General features: G+C 44.9%; 1 protein-coding gene across 2 annotated transcripts; it reads right to left on the bottom strand.

Annotated features, from left to right (window-relative positions):
• Positions 1-708: 708 nt before the first annotated feature.
• LOC106577929 (C-type mannose receptor 2) lies at positions 709-12,671 on the bottom strand. Of its 2 annotated transcripts, none has more exons than XM_045701510.1 (6): positions 12,164-12,671; positions 11,888-11,923; positions 11,418-11,813; positions 2,010-2,339; positions 1,733-1,830; positions 709-1,616 (listed from the first exon to the last, which is right to left on the bottom strand). In XM_045701510.1, the coding sequence occupies exons 1-6, from the start codon at positions 12,267-12,269 to the stop codon at positions 1,464-1,466; spliced, it is 1,119 nt and encodes a 372-aa protein (XP_045557466.1). In that variant the 5' UTR covers positions 12,270-12,671; the 3' UTR covers positions 709-1,463. The 2 variants fall into 2 exon arrangements, with proteins under 2 accessions (XP_045557466.1, XP_045557465.1); XM_045701509.1 differs by having other exon boundaries at positions 709-1,622; positions 12,164-12,670.
• Positions 12,672-13,068: the final 397 nt, after the last annotated feature.

Raw genomic sequence — 13,068 nt, 5'->3', positions numbered from 1 at the left:
ACCTGTTGAGATGGTCTGCTCTCTCTCTGGTTCTCTGGTCTGTCGACTGAGCTCTCCCGTTTGCTGTGTCTGTCTGGTGTTGTCTCGGTCAGTGGTTGCCTCTCCTCTCTGCAAATAGTCTTTAGAGGGCTGAGATGCAAAGTAACCCTCCAAATGACCTTTTACAGTTTCTTTAAATTTCCACAGGTGAAACACAATGGCCGTCGCTGCCGTGACTCCAAGTCATCCATCAGCCTCGCTCACCATGGCAGGGTGCACTCCCTCAATTTGCCTAGCAAATACCAGTGGCCACTGATTAATACAGCTACCAAGGTGACCACCTGGGGTTGAACTCTAGTCATCTGTATTTGCTATAAGATTGTGTTATCCCTCTGAGCTCAACCCTATCGTATAGGCATTAGGCTGCTAACGTGGGGTGTTGAATGATGACTGAAAAACCTGTGTTTCCCCTACAATCTTAGAAAATATGGTTCCAAAATGGTTCTTCGGCCATCCCCATAGAATAATCCTTTTTGGTTCAAGGTAGAACCCTTTTTGGTTCCAGATAGAACCCTTTTGGGTTCCAGGTAGAACCCTCTGTAGAAGGGGAACCCAAAAGGGATCTGCCTGGAAGGGTTCTATCTGCAACCAAAAAAGGAGACTGAGCACAGAGCAGGTTAGAGGCCCAATCCTTCACAGTCAGACCATCAGGGATTTGTCTGCCCAGAGTTAATGTTCAACTGACATTTATTTTATAACTACTTTAGAAACATGATTATAAACATTTTCAAACATGATTTATATCGTTGCTAGATATTTCACCTACATAATTTACATACTGAAGCAAATTCCAGGGGGGTAGCCCCGACCAGGACTCAAACCAGGCTCTAGCTAAGTTCAAACAAACACCTTAGCTGTTACGCCAAGAGATCTGAATCTCTTGACGAGTTTGCTACAGTAGGTGTTGGTTAAGGTCGCTACAATTCAGTATATGTATTGTAGCGATAAGGTATATGTATTTAAACATATACTCATATCATCATCAATTGAAACAAAACGGTTCATTCTTAATGAGTACTACAGCATATAATGTTACACAGGCAACTAATACATGTTCTAAACTTTATTTTTTAGCAGTGTATTACTTAAAGCTAGAATCAACATTTGGTGAAACCACGCCATAGTTCACCCCAGCGCCTTGCTATTGTTTTTGTGCTGTTGTGATGAAACAGAGTTCTTTCGCGCCTTCAATGATGTCTGAGGGGGAAAAACAGTGTTCGTTGTTTGAAGTAACTTCTTTCTTGTTGTAATATCACAAAAGGATGAGGCAGTTTCACCAAATACGGGTTATATATTTAAGGATAGTATCTATTATTCCTTATATAAATATGCAAATTCAATATAGTTGGAGACCTACAAAACTCAAAATCAGGTAAATTAATATATAGAACTTCCCAGAAAATAAGAAATATAATTCTCCAAGTTTAGAGTTCTCTCTTTGTCATAACTGGTATTCTCTCCTTCATTTTCTTCTTTTGGAGATCCATCTTTTTTTCCTTGCGGAATATGTTTCCATCGGGCTGCTCCTTCCATCTCAGTTTGACGTCATCAGACATCCCGTTTTCCCTCAGATCCTTCTTTATCTCAGGAACACAAAGAAACGGAATACAGTATAACTATGCTATGCTATGCTCCGCTCATAATATAACTGTAATGGGGAAAGAGCTTATTTCACGAAGAGTGGGAGACTCACCTGCTGCAAGATGGCCTCATGCATGTCAGGATCAGTCAGGTCCATGTTCTGTTCCTTTGTGGTCAGCCTCACTCTTACCATCTGCTGTGTCTTCTTCACTGGGGGGAGGAGCATAGAAATACACAGACGTGTCATGTTTATTGTTACAGTGAGAGGTAACCTTGACAGCAAACGTTACATTTATCACAATGCATTTTACAAATGTTGCCCATACTATAGTAGGCCATGATGTAAAGATACTTAAGAGATCACTTAAGTAAAATAAATGAAGACTCACCTCCATAACAAACAAAGGGAATCCTATACATACAAGGATGTTCTGTCCATACTCCTTCCCATACTGCAGTACAGTTCTGATTCCCTAAGCGATTAATGGGCTGGTTGGGACCCCAGTATCTGAACGAGGAGTCACTCTGGTCTGACCACTTCCAGGAGTCTCTGAACAGGCCGATCCACATCAGACCACTGCCAAGCACTAGGTTCTGTAACACATTGTTCTCTCTCTGGTTCTTCACACTAGGCAGATCTGTGTGGTGCTTCCTGCAGTAGAGCTGAGCCTCTCTCCAGGTCATCAACTCGTTATTATTAACCTTAATATTGTTTTTATCTGAAATATTTGAGATTGGCAGATTTTTTGTTAGGATACAGTTAATTTGAAAATAGTGCAGATTTAATTGAGTTCCTTTCATTATATATATATATATTTTTTTATATATATATATAAAAAGTAGTTGGATACTTCATTCAAACCGATGTTTTAGACTATGTAAGTGAAAATATACTTGAAGAGTTTTGTTCCAAAACACTATATACAACCATTTTAAAAACATTTCAGAAATGTTTCACAATCATCCGAAATTATTGCTTATGGGACCTTCATTTGTGTGTAAAATATTACTGTTGTCATATTTTTAATTCATAGATTTTAGGTGTGTGTTAAAAGGGATTTTGTTGCAAAAATCTATATATCCATTGTTTAGCTGGAATGGAATATTCGTATCCTGTACATTTGACTGTGATATGTGGTTGTCTCACCTAGCGACCTTAAGATGAATGGACTAATTGTAAATCGCTCTGGATAAGTGCGTCTGCTAAAGGACCATAATGTCAAATGTCAGATCGCAGATCTGTAACAGATCTCATATTGCTGTATTCATAGGATTCGGGCAGTTTTTTTGTGTTTATCACGGCTCTATTCGTTAGCGTCCCTATTCAACAGCCAGTGGAATCGCGTGGCGCGAAATACAAATACCTCAAATGCAATAATTTCAATATTTCAAACATATGACTATTTTACACCATTTGAAAGATAAGACTCTCGTTAATTCAACCACATTGTCCGATTTCAAAAAGACTTTACAGCGAAAGCAAAACAGTAGATTATGTTAGGAGAGTACATAGCCACAAATAACCACACAGCCATTTTTCAAGCAAGCATATATGTCACAAATACCCAAAACACAGCTAAATGCAGCACTAACCTTTGATGATCTTCATCAGATGACACTCCTAGGAAATTATGTTATACAATACATGCATGTTTTGTTCAATCAAGTTCATATTTATATCAAAAAACTGCTTTTTACATTAGCATGTGATGTTCAGAACTAGCGTTCCCACCCAAAACTTCCGGTGAATTTACTAAATTACTCATGATAAACGTTGACAAAATACATAACGTATTGGGGCCACAGTGTCTTCTGATCCCTCCTGTCTCAGCCTCCAGTATTTATTCTGCAGTAGTTTATGTGTCGGGGGGCTAGGGTCAGTCTGTTACATCTGGAGTATTTCTCTTGTCTTATCCGGTGTCCTGTGTGAATTTAAATATGCTCTCTCTAATTCTCTCTTTCTCTCTTTCTGTTTTTCTCTCGGAGGACCTGAGCCCTAGGACCATGCCTCAGGACTACCTGGTATGATGACTCCTTGCTGTCCCCAGTCCACCTGGCCGTGCTGCTGCTCCAGTTTCAACTGTTCTGCCTGCGGCTATGGAACCCTGACCTGTTCACCGGATGTGCTTGTTGCACCCTCGACAACTACTATGATTATTATTATTTGACCATGCTGGTCATTTATGAACATTGACCATGTTCTGTTATAATATCCACCCTGCACAGCCAGAAGAGAACTGGCCACCCCTCAAATCCTGGTTCCTCTCTAGGTTTCTTCCAAGGTTTTTGGCCTTTCTAGGGAGTTTTTCCTAGGGAGTTTTTCCTAGCCACCGTGCTTCTTTCACATGCATTGCTTGCTGTTTGGGGTTTTAGGCTGGGTTTCTGTACAGCACTTTGAGATATCAGCTGATGTACGAAGGGCTATATAAATAAATTTGATTTGATTTGATAACAATTATTTTAAGAATTATAGATACAGAACTCTTTTATCCAATCGCTATGTCAGATTTTAAAATAGCTTTTTGGCGAAAGCACATTTTGCAGTATTCTGAGTATATAGCTCAGCCATCACGGCTAGCTAATTTGACACCCGCCAAGTTTGGGGCAACCTAAACTCAGAATTACTATTAGAAACATTGGATTACCTTTGCTGTTCTTCGTCAGAATGCACTCCCAGGACTGCTACTTCCACAACAAATGTTGTTTTTGTTCCAAATAATCCATAGTTATGTGTAAATATCCCCGTTTTGTTTGTGCGTTCAGGTCACTATGCAAAGGGTAACGCGCGAGCGCATTTCGAGACAAAAAAATAAAAAATGTTCCTTTACCGTACTTAGAAGCATGTCAAATGCTGTTTAAAATACATTTTTATGGTATTTTTCTCGTAAAATAGTGATAATATTCCAACCGGATAATGCTGTATTCATTCAAAAAGGAAGAGAAAAAATGGCGAGGTCTCGTGAACGTGCACAGTCTCCACTCAGAGACTGTGCTCCTGTTATCTGCCCGGAGACAGGAGACGTGTCAATCCACTTTCTGAACGCTTTAGAGAGCCAGTGGAAGCCTTAGAAAGTGCTACATAACCCCACAGGCATATTCCCCACAGGCATATTCTCGTTTCTGGGAAAGAGTAGTAACCAGTTTAAATCGGGTACGTTTTTTTATCCTGCCGTGAAAATACTGCCCCCTAGCCCAGACAGGTTATCCAGGGCCTGGAACACAGCTAGAGCATTGATAGGACCAAATTGCATGACCAGATATTCATAGTGACCCCTGGCCATGTTGAAGGCAGACTTCCACTCGTCCCCTTCCTGTATCCGCACCAGGTGGTAGGTGTTCTGCATGTCCAGCTTGGAGAAAACAATGGGATCCTGGAGTGGCTCGAAGGCTGAGGCGGTGAGTGGTAGCATGTAGCGGTTCTTCACCGGGATGTCGTTGAGGCCCCGGTAGTTGATGCACGGACGCAAGGTTTTGTCCCTCTTCTCAACAAAGAAGAACCCTGCACTGGTGGGGAGGCAGAAGGACAGATACACCCTGCAGCTAGGGAGTCCTCGATGTAGGTCTCCATAGCCTTGGTTTCCAGACCCGACAAAGAGTATACTCGTCCCCAGGGCAGTGTGGTACCTGGGAGAAGGTTGACCCCACAGTTGTAGGGTTCGGGCCTTACTGAAAACCTCTTGGAGGTCCGGGGAAACTTCCGAGCCCCAGGGAAGATGTCCCGGAGCAGGCTGCACTGATTTCAGGCAATGGGCGTGGCAGAACAGGCTCCAGCCCACGATGGCACCAGCAGTCCAGTCAATAAGGGGATTGTGTCGCTGGAGCCAAGATAATCCCAATAACATGGGAACCTGAGGAGACTTTAGCATGAATTGGATAGCCTCGCTGTGGTTCCCTGAAACTCGTAGGTTGATGGGGGTGGTATTGTGGATGACCCGGCCTATATAGCGCCCGTCCAGCACTCTAATGTCCATGGGAATGGAGAGGGGCTGAGTTGGGGTGCCCAGCTCGGACGCCATGGTAGTGTCCATAAAACTCTCATCGGCCCCAGAGTCGATGAGTACCCGGAGAGATTTCGACTGGTTCCCCCACAGCAGGATTGCATGGAAAGGGGTGTGATTAAGTGGAGAGAAAAAGTTATCGGTATGGCCCACCAGAGTACTCGCCCCTACCGGTGAGCCTGGTCTTTTAGTGGACAGGAGAACACAAAATGACCAGTAGTCCCGCAATACAGGCAACTCTTCGTTTGAAGCCTGTGTTGACGTTTGGCTGGAGACAGCCTAGCTCTGCCTAGTTGCATCGGCTCGGGAAGAGGTGAATCGGCAGACTGCGGAGACTCTCGGGGGAACTCGGGTAGCCTCGGGTTCTTTCGGCAACAGAGACGGGGACTTCCAGGATGCCTTGGAGGTGAGGTGGAATCCTTGGGCGGGTGAGTGGAATCAGACCTCCTCTCTTTCCTACATTCCCATAGCCACCCATCGATCCGGAAGGTCAAGGTGATGAGCGAGTCGAGATCCGTCAGTAGTTCCCGGGCAGCTAGCTCGTCCTTAACTTCCTCCAATTCTCCGTGCAGGAATGTGTTGAACAGCGATTCCGGGTTCAAGGCACTCAGCTGCCAACGTGCGGAAATCCACCGCATAATCTGCCACACTGCGGGAGTCTTGCCGAAGCTGGATTAACTTCCAGGCAGCCTCTCTCCCGGACAATGGAGCATCGAAAACCTTCTTAACCTCCTCCACGAACTCCTCCAGACTGAAGCATACTGCCAACTGTTGTTCCCACACTGCCGCAGCCCGGACATCAGCGTGATGAGGTGCGCTATGTTTGAGCGGTCCGAGGGGAAGGAGGAGGGCTGCAGCTCAATGATGAGAGAACACTGAGCGAGAAACGCCCGACAGGTTCCCGACTCTCCAGCGACGCGTTCCGGGGGAGGTAAGTGGGGTTCTCGGGAAACCGGGGTGACCGGGGTGGCCACGCTACTAACAGCCGGGTTACTGAGGGGCTGGAAGATTACCATCGTGGTAGGCAGCCTGACAGACAACCCACAGAATTGCTCCAGCAATGTGTTCAACGCTCGGTCATAGCGTTTGGCCAAGGTCTGGAACCCTTCCATAAGACCACGAAGCAACTCCTCGTGCCTTCCAATGGTGGCTCCTTGGGAGGAGACAGTGTTGTGGAGCTGGCCCGAGTCTGCTGGGTCCATCATGACCAGTTTGTACTATCACGGCTCAGGAGAAGACCCAGATGCAGACAGTTTCGAAGTAACAAAAGTTTATTACAAAAACAGGGGGCAGTCAAATGACAGGTCAAGGGCAGACAGAGGTTAGTTATCCAGAACAGAGTCCAAAAGGTACAGAATGGCATGCAGGCATAGGGTCAGGGCAGGCAGAGGTCAGTAATCCAAGGCGGTGTCACAAGGTACAAAATGGCAGGCAGGCTCAGGGTCAGATTAGGCAGAATGCTCAAAACCGGGAAAACTAGAAAACAGGAACTAGAGAAAAACAGGAACTGGAGAAAAACAGGAGTACGGCGAAAGTGCTGTGAAGCTTGACGAGACAAGACAAACTGGCAACAGACAAACGGAGAACATAGGTATAAATACCCTGGGGATAATGGGGAAGATGGGTGATTACCTGGAAGGGGGTGGAGACAAGCACAAAGAGAGGTGAAACAGATCAGGGTGTGACAGTGTTGTTGTCTTGAATTCAAACAATATCCAATGAAGCAATAGACAGACTGTACAATATTAGGAGGAAATATATATTTACATTATAGGCTACAGTTAGCTACAAAATACAAAATAAACGTTCAAGTGGCACACTGACTCACCCAATGATGAAGATGAAGCCATAGGCTTCTTACGGGTGATGGCCGATAGGCTATTGCCATGACGAGCACATCTCAAGATAAGATACCTTGGAAAACAGTGTTGCTATTCGCCAAAAACTGGACAGATTAGACTTTTCTCTACAGCAGTACACATTTGCTTTCCAAATTGTAAATGTTTTCCTCCGACGTATTTAAAAATTTGCAAAAGGCAAACTGACAGCTGCAACCAACCATAGAAATATAATCCATACATGGCAGTTGCCATTCAAGTCAGGACTGGCAGCCATTGCTAGTGTACCCATGAGTTTAACGGTCAAATAGAGGTTCCAAAACCCTTCAATGGATTATATGGCTATTGCCACAACACAACAAGCTGTATACTATATATGGCACTCATGCTGCCCAAATCACAGCTTTCCCATACCGGTAACTGCCAAAATAAAGGAAACACTTTTTTGGCAGTTACATGTATGTGCTTGAGATAAAACAACAATTGTGGATTACATTTTCTTTTCTCATGGGGCCCCTATGGGCTCGGGCCCAGGGGCTTGGGCCCTGGGGCTTTAGCCCTTGTAAGTCCCTACATTAATGTCATAAGCGTCGTATTGAGTGGACCAAAACGCAGTGGGTATAGTGATCATCTTCTTTACTTTTGTTAAAAACCTCTTACATCTAGATGTTCCGCTAGCGGAACACCGCTCCAATATCCAATGATAGGGCGTGGCGCGAATTACAAAGTCCTCAAAAATCCCAAAACTTCAATTTTTCAAACATATGACTATTTTACACCATTTTAAAGACAATACTCTCCTTTATCTAACCACATTGTCCAATTTTAAAGGCTTTACAACGAAAGCAAAACATTAGATTATGTCAGGAGAGTACCCAGCCAGAAATAATCACACACCCATTTTTCAAGCTAGCATATAATGTCACAAAAACCAAAACCACAGCTAAATGCAGCACTAACCTTTGATGATCTTCATCAGATGACACTCCTAGGACATTATGTTATACAATACATGCATGTTTTGTTCAATCAAGTTCATATTTATATCAAAAAACAACTTTTTACATTAGCATGTGATGTTCAGAACTAGCATACCCACCGAAACTTCCGGTGAATTTACTAAATTACACACGATAAACGTTCACAAAAAACATAACAATTATTTTAAGAATTATAGATACAGAACTCCTTTATGCAATCGCTATGTCCGATTTTAAAATAGCTTTTCGGTGAAAGCACATTTTGCAATATTCTGAGTAGATAGCCCGGCCATCATGGCTAGCTATTTTGACACCCACCAAGTTTGGCACTCACCAAACTCAGATTTACTATAAGAAAACTTGGATTACCTTTGCTGTTCTTCGTCCGAATGCACTCCCAGGACTTCTACTTCAACAACAAATGTTGGTTTGGTTCCAAATAATCCATAGTTATATCCAAATAGCTCCGTTTGTTCTTGCGTTCAAGACACTATCCGAAGGGTGATGCGCCGGCGCGTATCGTGACAAAAAATGTCCAAATATTCTATTACCGTACTTCGAAGCATGTCAAACGCTGTTTAAAATCAATTTTTATGCGATTTTTCTCGTAAAATAGCGATAATATTCCGACCGGGTGACACACAAAACACCCCCCTGCCACGCCCTGACCAACTATAATGACAAATAACCCCTTTAAAAAAAAATACCCCCCCCCGCAAAGGTGCAGACCCTGAATGCACCTTAAACAAAAACCCCACTAAACAACCCCAAACTTAAAGGGATGGAAGGGAGGGTTGCCACCGTCAACGACGGCTCCCGTGCTACACCCCCCCCCCCCAATCCTCCAACAACGGAGGTGGCTCTGGCTCCGGGCTTAGTCCCCATTCTGAAAACTCTGGGCTGCGCGGCGTCGCTGGAGACTCCGGGCTGAGGGGCGTCGCTGGAGACTCCGGGCTGAGGGGCGTCGCTGGAGACTCCGGGCTGAGGGGCGTCGCTGGAGACTCAGGGCTGAGGGGCGTCGCTGGAGACTCAGGGCTGAGGGGCGTCGCTGGAGACTCAGGGCTGAGGGGCGTCGCTGGAGACTCAGGGCTGAGGGGCGTCTCTGTCGGCTCCGGACTGTAGGCCATCTCTGGACTGTAGGCCGTCTCTGTCGGCTCCGGACTGTAGGACATCGCCGGAAGCACCGGACGGGGAACTGTCGCCGGAAGCTCTGGACTGGGACTGCGCACTGGAGGCCTGATGCGTGGGACTGGCTTAGGAGGCGCCAGACTAGTAACCCGCACCACAGGGCTAGTGCGAGGAGCAGGAACAGGATGTACTGGGCTGGGCAGGCGCACTGGAGGCCTGATGCGTGGGGCTGGCTTTGGAGGCGCCAGAACAGTAACACGCACCACAGGGCTAGTGCGAGGAGCAGGAACAGGACGTACCGGACTGGGCAGACGCACTGGAGGCCTGATGAATGGGGCTGGCTTTGGAGGCGCCAGACTAGTAACACGCACCTCAAGGCTAGTGCGGAGAGCAGGAACAGGACGTACTGGACTGGGCTGACGCACTGGAGGAAGAGTACGAGGAGCAGGAGCAGGATACACTGGGCCATGAACCCTCACCGGCGGTCTGATGCTTGCAACTTGCATCACCGGTCCTGGCTCGATGCTGGCTCTAGCATGACACCTGTGAGGAGCTTTCACCAAGCGCACCGGGCTGTAGCTGCGCACTGGCGATACCGTGCGTATCTCCGCATCACATGGTGCTTGCTTGATCTGTCGCTCCCCATAGTAAGCACAGGTGCTCCTTCGTGCCCTTTCCGCCAGTACCTCTCTCCGGAATCTCACGTCAAGCTCCTCGCTTGATTCTTTGACTGGCTCCTTTTTGCTCCACGGCTTTCTCCTGTACGCCCGAGAAGTTAGGTCAGGGCTCCCCCTGACTTAGCCCAACTCCCCGTATGCCCCCCCCCCCCCCATTTTTTTGGGGGGGGGGCTGCCTCCTCACCTCCTGAAATGGAGGATATAATGCTTCATACCTCCGTCGTTCCCTCTTTGCTTCCTCCAGCTCCTCCTTCGGGCGCTGGTACTCCCCAGCCTGGCTCCATGGACCCTTACCATCGAGGATCTCCTCCCATGTCCATGACTCCAAATAGCTCTCCTGCTGCTCCTTCCTCCGCTGCTTGGTCCTTCTTTGGTGGTTCTGTCATAAGCGTCATATTAAGTGGACCAAAACGCAGCGGGTATAGTGATCATCTTCTTTATTAGAGAAAAACACTTAAACAAAACAAACAACAAAAACAGTCCAGTAAGGTGCACAGACTATACTGGAAACAACCACCCACAAAACACAAGAGAAAACAAACCCAACTAAATATGGCCTCCAATTAGAGACAACGACAACCAGCTGCCTCTAATTGGAGGTCATTGCAAAAAACCCAACATAGAAATAGATAACATAGAACATAAACCAAAAACACTGAAACACACAAAACAAGCACCCCACTGCCACGCCCTGATCATATATAATGACAAATAACCCCTTTTACTGGTCAGGACATGACAATTAACCTGGCCCTGCACAAATGTATCATTTGTTTATAAACAATGTAGTAATTTGTGTAAAACTTAGCACTAATACTTATTTATCTCAAGGTGAGGCAGATATGTAGTGATTTGAAACCATCAAGTGATAGATTTCAAACAAATACATGTCTGTAAAAGGTGTATATAACTGCCTTAATGATGCTGGACCCCAGGAAGAGTAGCTGCTGTCTTGGCAGCTAATGAGGATCCTTAATAAAACAAATACCAATTTAAAATATAAAAGAATTTACCAACATTTCTGAAAATGAATATATAGTGTTTTGGAATGAACCTCTTCACTTGAAATACGAATTTTTTAAATACAGACACAAACTCAGTATTATTTATCTAACCCAGGTCTGGTGTGTCTTAAGAAACTTGGAAGTAGAAAAGCATGAAAACAGTAACTCTCACCGTCATAGCAGTAGACAGACAATTTAAAGTTGAATGGCATGTCATGCCATTGACCATTCTCATTCATTACAGCGCATTCTTCTTCAACTCTCCCCATACCATTATCAGGCTCTCCTTCACTCCACTTCCTGAACCCAGTTCCTTCTTCCCCATAGTAATCTCTGTTTGCCAGAGACCACTGCCACACCATGATATCTCCCTTCTCCAACCCTATCCAGACTGATCCATTATAACCAATGTCCACAGTGTTGATCAGCCTCTTCATATCCTCCATGTTTTCTATGGTGGCCAGGTCTGTGTACTTCTCTCTGCAGTATCTCTGTGCTTCAGTCCAGGTTTTAGGGCTGCTAACATAGTGGTATTCGCGAGTGAGGCAGGAGGAGAGGGTGCACAGCCCTGTGGAGAAATGCAGTTCTGTGTATGATTCAGTAATACCACAGAGATACACTGCCACACACACACACACTGACCTGAGAGTACCAGGATGAGAGCCCTCCCTTCCATATCTGCAATACACAGTAATTTAAACATTAAATAAATAGTATTGAAAGAATCATTTCTCCATTTTGTGATATATTAAACTTCCCCTTTTTCAAAATAACTAATAACTATGAACAACAATGTTTTTTTTATTCCCTACATTCAGGTGATAAAAGGACAAATTGAGGTCTTCAAGGGACTTCTTCCTGGATAGATAAATAAAGGTCAAATAAAACAAATACAACATTTTTTTTTTTACTTGTTACCTGTTGTAAGAAGTTTTTGACCCAGAGAGTGCTGTGTCGTCCTCCTCTCTCTCCTTCTTTCTTTCCCTTTCACTCTCTCTTTACAATGGGGTTGTTTCTCTGACATGGAAAAATGCAAACATTAGATGTCACATGGTTTCCTTCTCCCTTATTCACCCACCTGTATGTGAGCATTAGGCTCCGGAGTGAAGTTTACCCTAGGTACAGATCTAGGATCAGTTTCCCCTCCCTCAATCCTAACCTTAACAATTTGTGAGGGAAATGCAAAACTAACCCAAGATCAGTGTCAAGGGGCAACTACAACCTTCACCGTCTCTGTGTGTAAGTTGTGTGTGTGTGTGTGCCTGGCATGTGCTTGCGTGCGTGCATGTGCGTGCGCGTGTGTATGCATATAAAGGGGCCACCTGGACAAGGGAAACTTGCACTGCTGAAACAAATCACCTTGTTCAAGCAAATAAGTTAGTTTTCCCTGATTGAGTTAACATGCAATTTCTAAGACATATTTTCCAGTCAATAGTATACAAGTTCAACCTGACCTTCAGCATACAGTAGCTCTTCTTCAGTGGGCCTTTAGAGTTATAGTGTCTACAACAACCAACTTGACAGAGCTTGAAGAATAAATAAAAAAAGTAATGTGCAAATATTGTACAGTCCAGGTGTGCAAATGTCTTAGAGATTTATACAGAAAGATTCACAGCTGTAATCGCTGTCACACTCTGACCTAGGAGAGCTGTATTTTCTCTGTTTAGTTAGGTCAGGGTGTGATAGGTGGGTGGGCATTCTATGTTTTGCATTCTATGTTTTGTGTTCTATGTTTTGGCCAGGTATGGTTTCCAATCAGAGGTAGCTGTCATTCGTTGTCTCTGATTGGAAGCCATACTTAGGCAGCCTGTTTTTCCCTGTGT

The sequence above is a fragment of the Salmo salar genome, chromosome ssa18 (genome assembly GCF_905237065.1).
Source record: "Salmo salar chromosome ssa18, Ssal_v3.1, whole genome shotgun sequence".
Classification (NCBI taxonomy): domain Eukaryota; kingdom Metazoa; phylum Chordata; class Actinopteri; order Salmoniformes; family Salmonidae; genus Salmo; species Salmo salar.
This window is presented reverse-complemented; position numbering and strand designations above follow the sequence as displayed.